The sequence below is a fragment of the Pseudorca crassidens genome, chromosome 10 (genome assembly GCF_039906515.1).
Source record: "Pseudorca crassidens isolate mPseCra1 chromosome 10, mPseCra1.hap1, whole genome shotgun sequence".
NCBI lineage: Eukaryota > Metazoa > Chordata > Mammalia > Artiodactyla > Delphinidae > Pseudorca > Pseudorca crassidens.
The window spans coordinates 55,353,050-55,371,954 of NC_090305.1; the positions used below are offsets into that span (position 1 = coordinate 55,353,050).

At 36.0% G+C, this 18,905-nt stretch overlaps 1 protein-coding gene across 27 annotated transcripts in view; it reads right to left on the reverse strand.

The window, feature by feature from the left end:
* CLASP2 (cytoplasmic linker associated protein 2) overlaps positions 1-18,905 on the reverse strand; it is a 189,798-nt gene that overhangs the window by 154,647 nt on the left and 16,246 nt on the right. For all 27 annotated transcript variants that reach the window (XM_067753641.1, XM_067753640.1, XM_067753653.1 and 24 more), the window contains exons 3-7: positions 14,369-14,472; positions 11,985-12,076; positions 10,699-10,774; positions 9,061-9,158; positions 2,963-3,033 (exon numbers count right to left, since the gene is read on the reverse strand). In XM_067753641.1, the coding sequence (XP_067609742.1) occupies positions 2,963-3,033; positions 9,061-9,158; positions 10,699-10,774; positions 11,985-12,076; positions 14,369-14,472 (441 nt within the window). The remainder of the gene's footprint in view (positions 1-2,962; positions 3,034-9,060; positions 9,159-10,698; positions 10,775-11,984; positions 12,077-14,368; positions 14,473-18,905) is intronic.

Below are 18,905 nucleotides of genomic sequence, written 5' to 3' on the forward strand. Positions count from 1 at the left end.
GAAAACTCTCTCCAAGAGAAATAAATGCCAGATACTAACCCTAAACATCCCTGTTTGTGGAGAGATAATGAAAAGAAAAAGAAATGGGAGCTAAAAGAATAGGAAACAAAAAAATCTTCTATTTTGAAGGTAACAGAAATAACCTCACAAAATACAAGGACAATACTTTCAAAATAAACCATATCCAAATAATAAATATCTTAAATTTATAGTACGCATTATACTTTTCTTCATAGGGCTGTAACTACAGAGTCTGGAATACATAAATGAGTATGTAGTGTAAATGATATGAAAACACACAATCTTAATTCAAGGAATTTCAACAATTCTCCATCTTCTTGCTGTTTCTGGTTTCTATGGAAATGGACAGTGGTAATGGCTGGAAAAATAAGGACAAGGTACTTAAAACACCTTCTATTTAGAGAAGAGGAGTGAGAAACAGCTGGCAATCAGGGTGAGGACTGGTAGTGCTGAAGTTAATTTATGCTTCTGTAACTAAGTTTAGATTAAGGTAGACACAATCTTTTTAACACTAAATTCTCTCACTCCATCTGCCTTCCTGCAATACAACAAGGCTTGGTCTTGGTTTATCCAGCAAAAGAGAACCAAATTATATTAGTAACTAGCTTTCTTATTATTTGACTATAACAACTCATACACCAAATTTTTTCTCCAACATCATGCACATTACTAAGCTAAGCATACTATCTTTAATATGAACCTACTTTCCCAGGTAGAAAAACCACCTATACTATCTTTGGAAATAGAATATATTCTTCACATGTATGGTTAATTAATATTTAAGGACTGAAGGTAAATGCTACCCAATAAGACCAAACACAATTTAGCAACCTTACAAAAAGAAGAGCAACCACAAAATCAAATAAATGCCAGATACCAACTCCAAACCTCCTTGAGTTCCAATTTGATCTCATTCTAATTAAGAAGCCAAAAATTATTACACTGGTGAAGTTCCTATGGCTGTGTCTCTTCACTAGTATGATCACTGATACTCTACACATAGGTGTAACAGAGTAATCAACCCTACAATTTCTACTAAAAGCATCTAATTAAAACAACTACTCTGGGATCATAGGCAAAACATTCTCTGACATAAACCATACCATTGTTTTCTTAGCAGTCTCCCAAGGCAATAGAAATAAAAACAAAAATAAACAAATGGGACCTAATCAAACTTACAAGCTTTGGCACAGCAAAGGAAACCACTAAAAAAAAACACACACAGAGAAAAAGACAACATATGGAACGGGAAAAAATAATTGCAAACGATGCAACCAACAAGGGCTTAATTTCCAAAATATACAAACAGTTCATATAACTCAACAAAAACAAAAAAAAACAATCGAAAAATGGGCAGAAGACCTAAACAGATATTTCTCTAAAGAAGACACACAATACAGATGGCCAAGAGGCACATGAAAAGATGCTCAGCATCACTAATTATTAAATAAATGCAAATCAAAACTACAATGAGGTACCACCTCGCAACAGTGAGAACGGCCATCATTAAAAAGTCTACAATGAAAACAACCTAAATGTTCATTGACAGGTGAATGGATAAAGAAGATGTGGTACATATATACAATGGAATACTACTCAGCCATAAAAAAGAACAAAATAATGTCATTTGCAGCAACATGGATGCAACTATAGATTATCATACTAAGTGAAGTCAGAAAGAGAAAGACAAACACATGATATCACTTATAAATGGAATCTAAAATATGGCACAAATGAACCTATCTATGAAACAGAAACAGACTCACAGACAGAGAGAACAGACTTGTGGTTACAAAGGGGGAGGGGAGGTGGGGAAGGGATGGATTGGGAATTTGGGGTTAGTAGATGAAAACTATTACACATAGAATGAATAAACAACAAGGTCCTACTGTATAGCACAGGGAACTATATTCAATATCCTGGGATAAACCATCATGGAAAAGAAAATAAGAAAGAATGTAGAGGACTTCCCTGGTAGTTCAGTGGTTAAGAATCTGCCTGCCAATGCAGGGGACACGGGTTTGAGCCCTGGTCCGGGAAGATCCCACATTCCGCGGAGCAACTAAGCCCGTGCACAACTACTGAGCCTGTGCTCTAGAGCCCGCGAGCCACAACTGAGCTCACGTGCCACAACTACTGAAGCCCGCGCGCCTAGAGCCTGTGCTCCGCAACAAGAGAAGCCACCGCAATAAGAAGCCCGTGAACCACAGTGAAGAGCAGTCCCCGCTCAAGGCAATTAGAGAAAGCCCATGCGCAGCAACAAAGACCCAATGCAGCCAAAAAAAAAAAAAAGCATATATATATACTGAGTCACTGTGCTATACAGCAAAAATTAACGCAACACTGTAAATCAACTATACTTCAATTAAAAAAATAAATTGGGCTTCCCTGGTGGCGCAGTGGTTGAGAGTCCGCCTGCCGATGCAGGGGACATGGGTTCATGCCCCGGTCCGGGGAGATCCCACATGCCACAGAGCGGCTGGGCCCGTGAGCCATGGCCGCTGAGCCTGTGCTCCGCAACGGGAGAGGCCACAACAGTGAGAGGCCCACGTACCGCAAAAAAAATAATAATAATAATTAATTAATTTTTAAAAAACACAATTACTCTGGGAGTAAAAAACACATTTTGTGCACAGAACATAGAAGGCAAGAGGGTCATCATATCTTCAACTCAGAAGCTACCAAATATAAGGCAAAAGAGTAGTATCATTTTACACAATTAACCCATTATTAAATTTTCACTTACTCCAAAAGAATCAGAGGATAGGTAATGATCAGCAGGATGTAAAGACTTTGTTATCCTAAACAAGTTTTAAGCCACAAAGTCAAATCTGCTGAATCAGTGATATAATAGTTGACTAGAAGACATATTTTAGTGTCTAAAACTTTGCTAAATAATCTTAGAAATGTTTGAGAACTGGAATAATTTAATTATTCTTACCTTTGCAGGCACTCAAAATCACACCACCTGAATTTTGCACTTCATCAAATTTGCCAAGTATCATTTCTAATCTGTGAATAAAGAATAAATTTTGTTTGTTTTACATACAGTTTTAATTAGAAACAATTTCCTTCACCATCTCCCTGAGAAAAAACAATTCCAAGGATTCAGTTAGCTCTATACAACTCTCTTTTACAATTAACTCACTGAAAGCAGACACAAAATGCATCTCTTCAGTAGAGCAAAGCCGTCAAATACAGGTAGCACTCTACACACTCGCAGGTATATTTGTGAAAAGGTAACCTTCAAGGGTAGGGGTTTACGATGTATAAAATAAATAAGCTACAAGAAGACAGTACAACACAGGGAATATAGCCAATATTTTATAATGACCATAAATGGAATATAACCTTTAAAAATCGTGAATCACTATGTTGTACCCCCAAAACTTATATAATATTGTACCATCAACTATACCTCAATTTTTAAAAAAAGATAACTTTCACACAAAGCAGTTTCATATTTTCATCATAAAATTATTTCCCCAAACCCATCAAAAATATTGGGTTGGCCAAAAGGTTCATTCGGTATTTTCCATACGATGGCTCTAGTAGCACTTAGTTGTCTTTAACTTCATTTGAAACAATTTTGTTAGACTGTATGTGACAGCTGTCGTACCAGCATGCATTTAAAAAAAGACATCAAGGGGCTTCCCTGGTGGCACAGTGGCTGGGAGTCCGCCTGCCAATGCAGGGAACGCGGGTTTGTGCCCTGGTCTGGGAGGATCCCACATGCCACCGGGCGGCTAGGCCCGTGAGCCATGTCCACTGGGCCTGCTCGTCCGGAGCCTGGGCTCCACAACGGGAGAGGCCACAGCAGTGAGAGGCCCGCGTACCGCAAAAAAAAAAAGCAACATTTTCGGCATATTATGCTTTATTATTTCAAGTAAGGTAAAAACGCAGCTGAAATGCAAAAAAAAGGTTTGGGCAGTGTATGGAGAAGGTGCTGTGACTGATCGAACGTGTCAAAAGTGGTTCGTGAAGTTTCATGTGGGAGATTTCTTGCTGAACTATGCTCCATAGTCAGGCAGACCAGTTGAGGTTGACAGCGATCAAACTGACACATTAATTGAGACCAATCAACATTGTTCTCAACACAGGAGATAGCCGACATACTGAAAATATCCAAATTAAGCACTGAAATTCATTTGCACCAGTTTGATTATGTTAATCACTTTGATGTCTGCGTTTCACATGAGTTAAGCGAAAAAAAACCTTCTTGACCGTATTTCTGCATGCGATTCTCTACTTAAACGTAATGAAAACGTTCCATTTTTAAAACAATTGTGATGGATGATGGCAAGTGGATACTGTACAATAATGTGGAATGGAAGAGATCGTGGACAAGTAAAATGAACCACCACCAACCACACCAAAGGCCGCTCTTCATCCAAAGAAGGTGATGCTGTGTATATGATGGGACTGGAAGGGAGTCTTCTATTATGAGCTCCTTCCAGAAAACCAAACGATTAATTCCAACAAGTACTGCTCCCAATTAGGCCAACTGAAAGCAGCACTCAACGAAAAGTGACAAAAGAAAACGCATGATCTTCCATCAGGATAACACAAGACCACATGTTTCTTTGACGACTAGGCAGAAACTGTTACAGCTTGGCTGGGAAGTTCTGATTCATCTGCTGTATTCACCAGACATTGCACCTTTGGATTTCCATTTATTTAGGTCTTTACAAAATTCTCTTAATGGAAAAAATTTCCACTCCCTGGAAGACTGTAAAAGGCACCTGGAACAGTTCTTTGCTCAAAAAGATAAAAAGTTTTGGCAAGATGGAATTATGAAGTTGCCTGAAAAATGGCAGAAGATAGTGGAACAAAAGGGTGAGTACGCTGTTCAATAAAGTTCTTGGTGAAAATGAAAAATGTGTTTTTTATTTTTACTTAAAAACCGAAGGCACTTTTTGGCCAACCCAATACTTTAGTTCCAACCTTATAATGAATATACTCAGTAACCAAGACATTTTTAAAAATTACATAAAAATCATGCTAAGGAAACTTAAGGCAAACATAAAAACAATAAAATATGTCAGAAATTAAAGTGATGCTGATATGACTGATAATCTGATGTTTTTCCTGTTAACCTATTTTAATTCAACAGCAATTCTATTAGCACTTCTGATTTTATATTCAGAATAATACACTTCTATCCTTCTTTAAAAAAAGTGTTTCTTATTACAAAAGCAATGTATACTCATTATAGAAGAAAATTAGGAAATATAAATAGGAACAAAGAAAAAAACCACAATCCCACAATCCAGAGAACTTATTTAACTGCATGCTTTCCGATGTTTTATATTTATATATAAATTTTTTTCAGACCATGATCATGGGATCATGCTGACAGCACTAATTTTTACTTTCCAATATTATATCATGCTATGATTTATTCCTTTTTCTTAAATTTATTTATTTATTTATGGCTGCATTAGGTCTTTGTTGCTGCACGCGGGCTTTCTCTAGGTGCGGCGAGCTGGGGCTACTCTTCGTTGCGGTGCACAGGCTTCTCACTGCAGTGGCTTCTCTTGTTGTGGAGCATGGGCTCTAGGCACGCGGGCTTCAGCAGTTGTGGCACGTGGGCTCTAGAGCGCAGGCTCAGTAGTTGTGGCACATGGGATTAATTGTTCCGTGGCATGTGGGATCCTCCTGGACCAGGGCTCGAACCTGTGTCCCCTGCAGTGGCAGGCGGATCCTTAACCACTGTGCCACCAGGTAAGTCCCACTATGATTCTTAAATTATGACTTAGAGATTTGGGTTAAGTCTTTAATTGCCAAATGTTTTTCTGACATCAATGGTTCTGTCATGATTTCACTTCTAAAACCTTAGTTAAGCCTTGGTCCACATCCTGTCATTTTTTACTTGTAAATTGAGGTTGAAAATACTGTTTGGTCTAAAAAAATTTTTTTTAGTTGAAAACCTTCTAGGAATTCATTATAATGGGATTTCTAAACCTTAACTTCAGCTCTTACCCCCATTAAATTCAACAAATATTCACACATCTGAAAGCACTGCAGTCAAAAGACACAGGTCCCTTCATCCTACAAAGTAGTTACCTTCCAGAGAATTGAGCAGACACTAGACAGGCTGCCCAGAGACTAGATGGACAAGATGAGACAGGGGAGGGAAAACTGGAATTGGAAGATGGGACTTCAGAATGAAGACCAGACAGCCCAGAAACAGAAAGGAGAGGATTTAGGAAAGCTCTCTGGGAAAAAAGGCAGAACAAGATGTTACGAAGCATGAAATTAACACTCAGCTATTCAGTAGCAAAAAGGGAGTAGGAAACTCAGGGCTAGAAGCTCTGAGAGAAAAGAGGGTTGGTAAGGAATTGAGGTGGGACAGATAAAATATACAGCAAGGAATGTAGATACAGGCAGCTTTAATGGCAAGAGGGGTCAACTGAAAGATCAGGCAAATATAACAGTAACAGGGAGAAAGAAAGGAAAAAGAAATAAAAAGCTATTATAAAATAATAATACAGCTATTTAGAAAAACAAGCTTATTCATAATGGAGGATCATTACACATATAATCTGATGGAAAAGGAGGAAAGGAACAATGTAAGAGTAGAAAGAAGAGACTGGGATCTTTTAAGTAATTCAGGAAGAAAAAGAATTTAGGAAATTCAACAGAAGGCAAATACAACAGAGGCTGGAATATCCAAAACACAACTCAGGAGGCCAAACAATAGAGGCCTGTAAAGTTCTGGAAGGTTCTGATTCAGGATAAGGATAGAGAACAGTAAAGCACTAGGATAAAATTGGAAAAGCAACTCTATCCAAAGTACATATTTAAGTTTAGAGTCATAATAATAAATCGCAAGTACAATATGAAAGAGGTAATTAGGTATCTCAGAACTTATCTTTCTTTATAACAGCCAATTATTGAGATAAAACTCATACCATATAATTCACCCCTTTAAAGTGCAGAATTCAATGGTTTTTAATATAAAGCCAGAGATATACACAATCAATTTCAGAATGTCATCATCATCCCAAAAAACAACCCTGTACCCATTAGCAGTCACTCCCCATTCCTCCCAATTTCCTCAGTCCTACACAACCATTAATCTAACTTCTTTTCTATAGATTTGCCATATCTGGCCATTTCATATAAATGAAATCATCCAATATTCCAGCCACTCTGGAAAACTGTCTGTGAATATCAACTAAAGGTAAACATACCCTATGGCCCAGCACTTCCATTCAAATATATTCCAAGAGAACAAATACATAAGTATACCAAAAGACATGCATAAGAATGTTTCTAACAACATTAATTCATAAATACTACAAAATGAAAACAACTCAGAAGTCCGTCAACAGTATGGATTCATAAAGTATGACCTACTCATACAAAGGAGAACTATAAGGCAATGAAAATGAACAACTATAGCTGGATCCAACAACCCAAATGAATCTTAAAGAGATAATGTTAACTGAAAGAAGAAAGACACAAAAAGTATACACTATATGATTCCATTTATATAAAATTCAAACAGAGGCAAAACTAACGTATGGTGATAGAGTCAGGATTATGGTTACTTCTGGGAAGGACAGAAAAGACAAGGATTAAGAAAGATTTGGGGAGGATTCTGGAATGTTGTAATGTTCTACTTCTTCACCTGTGTGGGAGATACATGTGTGTATTCACTTTGTGATAACTTACAGAGCTGCATACTTACAATTTATGCACTATTCTGTATGAATGTCAAAATTGAATAAAAATTCTAAATACTTAAAAAAAACATAATCTCAATATAAATTTAAAAATATATAATGTAACATATATACATACACTCACACAAAATATGTCAATATGTTAATACCATTTCTTTCATAAAATGATACAGTATTCAAATAAAATTTTTGTTAACCCTGGAAGTAGAAAGCAAATGAATAAATAAGTAAACAAAATGCATATTTTTTAGACGAACTTATTACCTAAAAAATAATTCATACTGGAAATAATCTACATGGTAAGAGAGGCAGCAAGATCCGATGAGACTTATGTAAACAGAACACACCACCACCTATGAAGTAGTCTTGCTCCTCCTGCCACCCCCCACCGAAAATCTGATCAAGCCTATAGATCCAACTACCAATTTACCAATCCAACTACCAATAAAGACAGAAGAACACATTAAACCACACCACAGGAAAAGAATTAGTAATATCCAGGATATGGGAAACTTTTCAGGGTAAACTACCCAACTTATTCAACAAATAAAACACAAGGAAAAAAGTACTTGGAGGTACACAAAGATTTAAACAGCCTTGTAATACATAACAACTAATTGTTGGACTTTATTTGTATACTGATTCAAACAAACTGTTAAAACATATATATACAACATTTATAAAACATTATGACATTTATGAAAATTTGAACCCTAACTGGATATTTGATATTACAGAATTATTTGCAAATAAATGTAAGGTGTGATGATTGCATTGTGGTTGTGATTGGAAAAAAAAATTTTTTTCCCTTTAGAAATACGTTGAATAACAAAAAGGACCTACTGTATAGCACAGGGAATTATATTCAATATCTTGTAATAACCTATAATGGCACAGAATCTGAAAAAGATTATATGTATGTATATATATGCATATAAACTAAATCACTTTGCTGTAAACCTGAAACACTGTAAATCAACTAATACTTCAGTGAAAAAAAATTAAAAAATAAAATAAAAAATATATTGAATAATTACAGATGAAATGTTATATGAGTTGGATTTGCTTGAAAATAATACAGGACAAGAGTAAGTAGGTAAGGGTGTAACAAACAAAACTGTCCACAAGTTAGTTATTGAAGATGGATAATAGGTACATGAGGTTCATTATACTATCCTGTCTAGAACAGTATAGAATCTTAAGAATTTTTTAAACAGTAATAACCTATATGTCCTTTTATATCTTTTGAATATTAAAGCATTCCAGAAAATTGAACCTATTTTAAATAAGCACATGAAATTAAAACCTTTAAAACCATTGGCAAAATAATAAATTTAGCAAGACTTACCTAGCAAGGGGAATTCCTCTCTTAGAAAGGTCCACTCTCACTTTCTCTCCCACATGTCTATAAATCTCCACCACAGCCAATATTGCAGCATCTCTAACCTGCCAAATAATTCAGAACTTTAAAAACTTACATGACACAATAAAATACTTCACCTCAAGGTAACATTAAATTCACAGACCAACTTGAAGCTCAAAGTTGGTTTTAATGTCTCTAAACCCCTGGGAGATTATGGCAGGTCATTAACAAAAACCAAGACGACCTGCCAAGAAACCTTGTAAAAGTTTTACAGAAATCTAAGAAACATGCAAATAAATGTGGCTTTTAAAAAATCTTCTATTTGTAATAATATCGTATAAAGAACTGATAATAACTATATGACTACAAATCATTATCGTGGTTAACATATTTTCGTAGAATAAAACTGCCTTTCAAGAATGTGGCCTGAACGCAAACAGATAATTATACACCAATGTTCACAGCATCATTATTCACAATAGCCAAAAGGTGGAAACAACCCAAATGTCTATCCATGGATGAATGGATAAACAAGATGTGGTATATACATACAATGGTATATTATTCAGCCTTAAACAGGAATGGAAGGAAATTCTGACACATGCTACAACATGGATGAACTGTGAAGACATTATGCTAAGTGAAATATGCCAGATACAAAAGGACAAATATTGTATGGTTCCACGTTTATGAGTAGTCAAATTCATTTGGAGAGAAAGTAAAACGTGGCCACCAAGAGCTGAAGGACTGGGGGAAATGAGGAGTTATTGTTTAATGGGTAGACAGCTTCAGCTTGGGAAGATGAAAAAGTTCTGGAGATGGGTGGTGGTGACGGCTGCACAACAATGTCAGTGTACTTACTGCCAATGAACTGTACACTTAAGAAAGGCTGAAATGGTATATTTTATATTGTGAATATTTTACCACAATTAAAAGAAAAAATAAATGTGGCCTAAAGACGGGAATGTGGAAGACAGCTTTTAGTTCCTTTGCATAGCTCACTGTCGAAGGGCAAATGAAGAGACAGTAGAACTCTCTACAAACCTCTAGAGGCGCAGCTAGGGCCTAAAAGCAAGGAAATATCCAGGGTCATTCCAAATGCCCAAGCTGTGCCAAAAGGGTTACAGCCAAGATTCAACTCCACCACAAAGGACAAGATCCAGAACACACCCTTGTTTATGCCTATAGTATTTGAAGCTCAGGGAATGAAATTTCCAACAAGTGATATACCACTGGCACAAACAGGGTTATAACTGTTGCAAAAGTTGTTATGCAGGAATGAAAAGGAAGCTGACAATCTGCCCTCACAACTAGCTTATAGGAGGACTAGAGAAGGAAATTCAGGTTCTTTGTTACTCAATCTTCCAAACTCAAGAACTATCCTTTAAATCCCATCTATCCTTAATACTAGCCAAACAGCTAACAAACTTAAGCTACGTTTGTGAATATAATGTATTCTTAAAAACTAAATGTGGTAGACTTTAAAAGAAAAAAATGAAGTGCAATCTTGATTTTACCACCCCCCTCCACCCTCTCTCTTCTTTTTAAAAATGGAACAAGAGCATTAGAAAACAAGAGGTGGCTAAAAAATTAGTCAGTGCTTAAATGTAGATAAAATTTTACCTGACTGTTGGAATCTCCAAATAGGATACACAAATGTGGTACCAACTTGCTGAGGACTAGTGGCTGAGCCCCAAAACTAAATATAATTTGAAAAAAAAATAAAGAGAATTTGGTTTTAATCAAACAGTAAACAAAATATCCTTATACTTTTACTGTCTCGATAAGACAAATACGGTGGAGAGCACGGGCACACATCATTAAAACATGAAGGATATGAGACACAAGCAAAACCTAATTCTAAACAATGTGAGATATGTAAAATTGAATAATCATGACTGACAATGAAAACTGTCAACACATGATCCAACAGAGCAAAATGTTCAACCAATGGCACTCTTAAACCTAGCAACCTATCAATCACTTAGAAAATTTGAGCTTTTGCATTAAAATACTGGTTTTTTAGACTCTGGGTCTCAAACAAATTTGCATTCCAGTACAATAAGTAAATTAAAAGATCTTTATTTATGCTTATTAATATTTTGATGAGGTCATTGGTTGAAAGCAAATGACAAGACAGCCCAAAACCATGAAAGTTGTGCAGGCTGAATGCACTTACAAGCTCTAGATGGCAGAAAGGACCATAGAGGAGTAAAAGAAAATAAAATGAAGGTACAGTTAGAGAAAAGGAAGTAACACTACAAAAAAGTTGAAAGCTACTATATATTACCTATCTTGTTGCAGAGAACTTGAAAAAATCATCCAGAAAGAGAACAAAAGCCCTAGTTTACAATTTCTTCAGGCTGGAGTTCTGAGCTCTGTGGCATTTATGCTGTCAGAGCTCTGCACACTGCTGTCAGCTTCACTGTCTGGTTACCTGGGGGAGTCTTATTCAGTCTATGACTTTGGTAACCACCTGCACTGCTCTAGAAAGCCTAGGGCCAATTGGCAAAAGCGGGCTGGGGAAAATGGCTACAATTGTTGAAATACCACTGAGTTTAAAAAAATTCCAAACTGGGTCCAGAACAGAGGTAGATCCTAAGTTATATCAGTGTATTTGTTATATGACCATCTACTTGGTTGGCAACTATTAACATACTAAAGAGAAAAAAAGAAACTCTTCTTATCAATGACTAATAATTTTAAATTAACAACATGAAAGATAACAACATACATACAAAAAAATTAACAGATAAAGCTATCAAATAGAAAAACTCTGGTGCCAGAGATAAATTAATAACTATTTAAAATTTGTTATTTCCATAGCTTTCCTTGAGCTTTGTGAAATGAATTTTGCTTTTTCTTTTTTAGAAAAATGAAAAATATACTCCAGTAATCATAAAACTTACATGTTTAATGTTTCAATAAGACACAGACACACGCCTTCTCGAGATCGAAAATTCTTGTGCTTAAAACCAGAAGCCAACTGTTCCCAAATGTACTATTTGAAAGAAAAGTAAACATGTATAACAAAAAATTAAATTACTCATGTTATAATCTTTTATCTATTCCCAACTTTACTACCAAACTTATTGGTAGCTAAATTTTCCCACAGATTTCTCTACAAGTTTTTCTAAGCCAAATTTGCACTGATGCTGCTCTCACCCTTTTTTTTTTTTTTTTTTTTTTTTTTTTTTTTTGGCGGTACACAGGCCTCTCACTGTTGTGGCCTCTCCCGTTGCAGAGCACAGGTTCTGGACGCACAGGCTCAGCGGCCATGGCTCACGGGCCCAGCCGCTCCACGGCATGTGGGATCTTCCCGGACCGGGGCACGAACCCGTGTCCCCTGCATCGGCAGGCGGACTTTCAACCACTGCGCCACCAGGGAAGCCCTCTCACCCATTTTTAAATATCTTAATCACATTTTCAATTTTTATTTTATATCTTTCACTTTAGATTTCAATTATTCTCAGAAAAATTGTGTCCAACATTTAAAAACCTTAAAATTTCCAAGGACATATAATTTCTTCTAAACTTTAGAAACCTTCAATAACAATGTTACCATTATAAGCCTAGTAGTATTGTAAGCATTTAAAAGGTCCAATGTTGCCTAGCAACTAGTACAGACTGTCACATGGAACAGGCTTTTTCAGCATTTTATAATTCAGGGGTTTTTTCCTTTTAACACTGGATCCAAATACAGAAACATAATCATTCTATTGCTACCCACTATAATCTTTTTTTTTTTTGAAAAAGCATAGATAAACCTATACAAACAATCTAAAACAATTATATGGGTTTGTTATAAGAAGGAATTCAACTTTGTTTTTCTAAACGTATAGCCAATTGTCCCAATCAATCCTTTCTCCACATTTAAGAAACACCACCCTTACCATTTACTAAATTAATGTGTACATACATACATACACACAAATCCCTACTCCTGAACTCTATTCTCCCTGGACTCTATATTCAGTTCTACTAATATTATTTCCTTCTGCCAAACTTTGTGGAGGGTAACTTGGAAGTTTACCAAAAAAGTCTTAAATGTGAATAACCTGATCCAGCAACACTGTCTCTGTAACTCTGTTCTATAATTACATTCATGTCCAAAGACACATGTACAAGGATGCTCTTTACAGCACTCATAATAACAGCATGTCAAAAACAAGTTAAAATTTGAACTGCTAAGCAAGTGTCAAAGGATACCCATCAAATTATAAGGATTATATATATATCTTTATACTCTATGGTATAAAAACTCTGAGGAAGTTTACTTTCACTACTATTTGGATTTTTTATAAAACATATGTAATATAATTCTTAAACTGTATTTTAAATGATAACAATTAGTATCACTATATTTTGTAAATTCTGGTTTTTTTCCCACTTAACATGAGCTACTCTTTTATTTTTTTTTAATAAATTTATTTATTTATTTTTGGCTTCATTGGGTCTTCATTGCTGCGCAAGGGCTTTCTTTAGTTGTGGCGAGCAGGGGCTACTCTTTGTTGTGGTGCACAGGCTTCTCACTGCGGTGGTTTCTCTTGTTGCAGAGCACGGGCTCTAGGCATGCGGGCTTCAGTAGTTGTGGCACATGGGCTCAGTAGTTGTGGCGCATGGGCTTAGGTGTTTTGCGGCATGTGGGATCTTCCTGGACCAGGGCTCGAACCCGTGTCCCCTGCCTTGGCAGGCGGATTCTCAACCACTGCGCCACCAGGGAAGCCCCCGGCATGAGCTACTCTTTAAATCTTTGTTTACGTGTCAATTTATTGTTACTCCTCTTTCAAAATACATCCGTAAGGGCAATTTTTTTCTACCATATTCATAAAACACAGGTCACCGTCATCTAATATATGCCTTATATAATTAGTAACCATCTGTTAAAATAAGAAATTTTCTCCTTGTTTCAGTAAGAGTTGCCGAAATTCATATAACATTCAGTAGTTCTCAAAATAAGCTTTCTCACTGAATATTGTATTATTTGTAGGTAGCAAAAACCAGAAAATCCTAACAAACAGTATAATCAGTACATTGTCAAATCACTTAAATCTATGAGTTAGCTTTTTGAAAAAGCATTAAAAGTAAGAAAAAGGAAAGCAAAAAATCAAAAAGTTAAATATTGACACTTTATCTTAAATTTCAACTTCTTTAAAGCATTAGCAATAATTTACTGTTTAAAATATTAGCTTTTATGTCCCTGGGGTTTTACTGACTTGCAGTGATTACCATCTATCTTTACTGTTATTTAATCATTAATTAGCAAAATCTGAATTCTAAAATGTAGGCCTACCATAGGTGGTGCTACTTGATCCATTAACTTCAGTATCAGAGTCTGAGCTTCATCTCGAACCTTGTCTTTGGCATCTCCCATTCTGTCTATTAAAGCTACAATAACTAGAGAAATTAAGGGGGAAAAGAATACATATTTATAATTCATCTCCATTATAAACTGTATTTTACAAAATTACAAACATCAATTATTTCCATAAATGAAAAGTTATGAGGTAAGCAAACTGTTTCAAGTTCTTTACTCATGAGTACAATAAAAAATAAATGAGAAGCAAGTTTCAAAAGAATACATACAGTATGACACCCATTTATAATAATAATGTTCAAAAAACAGGCAAAACTTAATATTATTCTGTTTAGAGATACATATAGACAGTTAAGCTCTACAGACCAACAAGGGAGTGATTATCCCAAAGGTCATGACAGCAGTCATCTCTGGTAGAGGGTGGGAGGTGTCATCAGGAAATGCAGAGGGAGCATATAAGGAACTGGCAGAGCTCTAGTTCTCTGACCTGGGCACAGGCAGGTGTTGGTTTTATAGTTATTCTTTAAATTGTACATGCTTGATACGTATTATTCTATATGTACAACATATTACTCAAATGACAAAAACAAAGCACGGGTCCATGGGACTGAGGTCTTTCTCTATTATGTCCAAGACTTTGACACTATTCCATGAAAGGAGGCAGGAAAGGCAGGTTAGAGTCCATTCTTAGAGAGTTTTCATGAAACAGGTTGCTGTAACTATAAATCAACAAAGCACCACAAAGAAATCACATCTGTTAGGTCTGGGGGGAAGGAAACGGGAGGGGGGCTAGAACTGAGGTTATAGTTTCTAAAGTCAGCCCATAGGGCAAAAACACCTCATAGTCAAAATTATCTTTTTGTAATCCCTTAAATTACCACTACCACTCAGTGTAGTATTACTAGGTGTGTGACCAAACTATTTAATCTTTTTGTCTTTATCTCCTCAACCCATAAATATGTGCAGCAGTACTCACCTCAGAAGATTACTGAAATATACGTAAACAACTCAGAGAGTGAAGGACACTGGGTAAGCATTCAATGTGTCTCTAGTTTATTTATAGACACATATAATTAAATGTGTATGTAATGTAATGCAAATGTATGCTGCAATGTTAACATTGTCTATAACATAACAACCAGAACTGATATAATAATCAACAACATTTAAGGAAAGAAGGAACGCATCCTTCTGGAAGAAAATGATTCAAGTGAGAAGCCAACCATACAACATGGAAAGATCATCCAAAAATCTAAGCTTAATCAAGGAAATGATTGTGTAAGAAAACAAAGTCCTTGTCATAAAAATCATAAGCCTAATCATGAGGCAACTGAAGTATCTGTCAGTTGAAACAATATAAATCCTTCTCATTTTGCTTAGATGCATTGTTAACACCAGAGAAATTCACCTATATCTACAGGATTGGCTATTGTGGGACTCATTCTGATAGCTTCTGACAGACAGAAGACAATACTAAACACTAGTAAATGTTAGATATTATTATGTACTAAGCACTGAATTATCTCACTTAATCCTCATAACAATCCTATGAAACAGAGTAGGCCCGTTTGATAGAGAAGGCCCAGAGCGATTAAATACTTTGACCAAGCTCACACAAGTAGCAAATAGTGAAATCAGGATTTAAGTAATCTACACAGTGTTAGGCTACAGTTATAACTACTTCCATTTATTTGTGACTGAGGTGTTTTGTGTGTGTGTGTGTGTGTGTGTGTGTGTGTGTGTGTATTAACAACCACATAACAATAATGAAAAAAAAATATACACTTCATTCCTGAGAGGTAGAGTTTAACTCCAAAACAAAATAAAGGGACTTCTCTGGTGGTCCAGTGGTTAAGACTCCGTGCTTCCACTGCAGGGGGCACGGGTTCAATCCCTGGTTGGGAAACTCAGATCTCGCATGCTGTGCGGCGCAGCCAAAAAAAAAAAAAAATTTTTTTTGGCCCAAACGGGGCTCACTTCAATTTAAAAACTAAAATTTGTAAAACATAAACAACTAAAACAAAAAACCTCATACTACATAAACTTAAGATGTACAGCTATTAAATTAAACAAAAAAATTCATAATTTTTTTCCTTTTTAACATATAAACTCTTGGAGCCAAACAGAACAAGATTTATTTCTAGCTCTACTGGTTACTTAATTATGCAAGATAGTAAACTTCTCTTAACTTCAAAGTTTCTTTGTCTGTAAAACAAGGAGGGATCCAGGTCTATACCTCACACAGCTAGTGAGAGAATAAGTAAAACTGGTAAAAAGCACCTGTGGCCAAGCCCATAACAACCATTCAGAAGTGTTAGCACTATTCCTTAAAGACCTGTAGATAATGAACATGCAATCAATAATTATTGGGAATACAAAACAGAGCTTTTCAGTCTGTAAACTCTCAAAAAGAGCTTGTTAAACAAACAAATACATCTATCATAGACTGGAATTTGGACAGTGAAAACACGGAAGAAATCTGAAGCATAGGTGTTAGCATATTTTATTCTCTTAGCATTGTACAAGATGCAAACCATTGTACGAGATGCAAAGCTGATGACCAGGCATCCTGACTGTTCTAATACCCTTTCTACAAAACCATTTTGGACTAAAACTATCTGTTTAAGATTTGTAAAATATGAAATCCTTTACTGTTGTCATAAAACCAGGCTTGGGCGAATCATAAAACCAGGGTTGGTGGTCCAGTGGTTAGGACTCTATGCTTTCACTGCCTAGGGCACAGGTTTAATCCCTGGTCAGGGAACTAAGATCCCTCAAGCTGCATGGTACGGCAAAAAAAAAAAAAAAAAACTTGGTTGGTGATCACTGTTAAATGTAAATTGTATTTTTTTTTTTTTGGTTTGAACATTAAATTTTTCCACAGTACATGTAGTCACAAGAGAAAATTTAAATATATTAAAGAATTACATTAATAGAGTCCATACTTTTTTTGGTACTTTGTCTAAAACTGAACATGAACCTCAATTTTCCTAAAACTTCACTTTTAATGTAAAAAGATAAAAAGTATCTGTAATGATAGTTAATAACCTAAGTGTACCAAAAGGAAAACAATATCACCACATCAAGTTACATATATCTAAGGTTACATTATCAAAAAAACCCTTCAGCACATAACTTAATTCAATTCCCTCCTTTTACGGAAAGGCTCCTAAAATGGTTTGGCTAAGATCTATGATGGAGTAAAACAAGAAAGCTAACTCTGGGATTCTTAGTCTAGTACTATATCTCTTTAAGAGCACACAGATATACTGTAGCCTCTCTTGTAGAGCTGTCATACAAATTAGAAATAATTATTTGAGGATAATCTTTCATATATGTAAAGTAGAGAAGCCCAGTAAATGGATAAAAAGTGGGCATTCAATAAATGGTAGCAAAACTGGGATGAAATTTTCCTATTATATCACACTGACTCTCAAGTAGTAACAAGTTCAGGTTTCACTAAGAAAAATAATGAACACTTAGGGTTCAAAATGAAAACAATACTAACAGTAAATGCACACAGATAACCAGAAAGAGTTAGGAGATTAAAAGATAAAGTTATACATATGAGAATATGTAGATATGTGGGAAACATACAGAAAACACTAACCAACAAAAACAACTTAATGCAATTTATTAATATTTACAGGTATAAGAATCATGAAGTAAAAAAAAATTCAGTATGTGGTAAGATTAATCTGCAAACCTCCCAGATATTGAAATCAGAAGTAAATCGTTAAAACAGAAAGGAAGGGGGCTTCCCTGGTGGTGCAGTGGTTGAGAATCTGCCTGCTAATGCAGGGGACATGGGTTCAAGGCCTGGTTTGGGAAGATCCCACATGCTGCGGAGCAACTAAACCCATGCACCACAACTACTGAGCCTACACTCTAGAGCCCGCGAGCCACAACTACTGAGCCCACGCGCCTAGAGCCTGTGTTCTGCAACAAGAGAAGCCACCGCAATGAGAAGCCAGTGCACCGCAACGAAGAGTAGCCTCCACTTGCCACAACTAGAGAAAGCCTGCACACAGCAAAGAAGACACAACACAGCCATAAAAAAAAAAAAAAAAAAAAAAAAAAAAAATCCAAAAAAACCCCAGAAAGGAAGGACCATGGAGAAGAAGAGAGGATTTCAAAAAGAAATAACAGCACAGCAGAGGCATAAACAAGCTAAGCCAGAACTAACAAGAGTGAGCAAGTTTTTGATTAACAACAGTGGAGAGTATTTACTGACAATCACAAATAAATAAGGCTGCTGAGGTGGAGAAGAGCCATACACTCTGAGAGAACTGAAACACCAAGGACAGAAAAACAGAAATAAGTTTTGAAAACAGGACAATCCTGGGAGGCAGCAAACTAGGGTTCTGGTCCTAATACTCCTACTGCCTCAATATGAGCAGTCAGTAGGCATATCAAACCCCACCTGGCCCTCCTTGTGTCTGAAAAATAAGTGAGATACGTGATACCTAGAATTACTCTCAAGTCTAAAATATTGTCTGTAACAACTAATAAT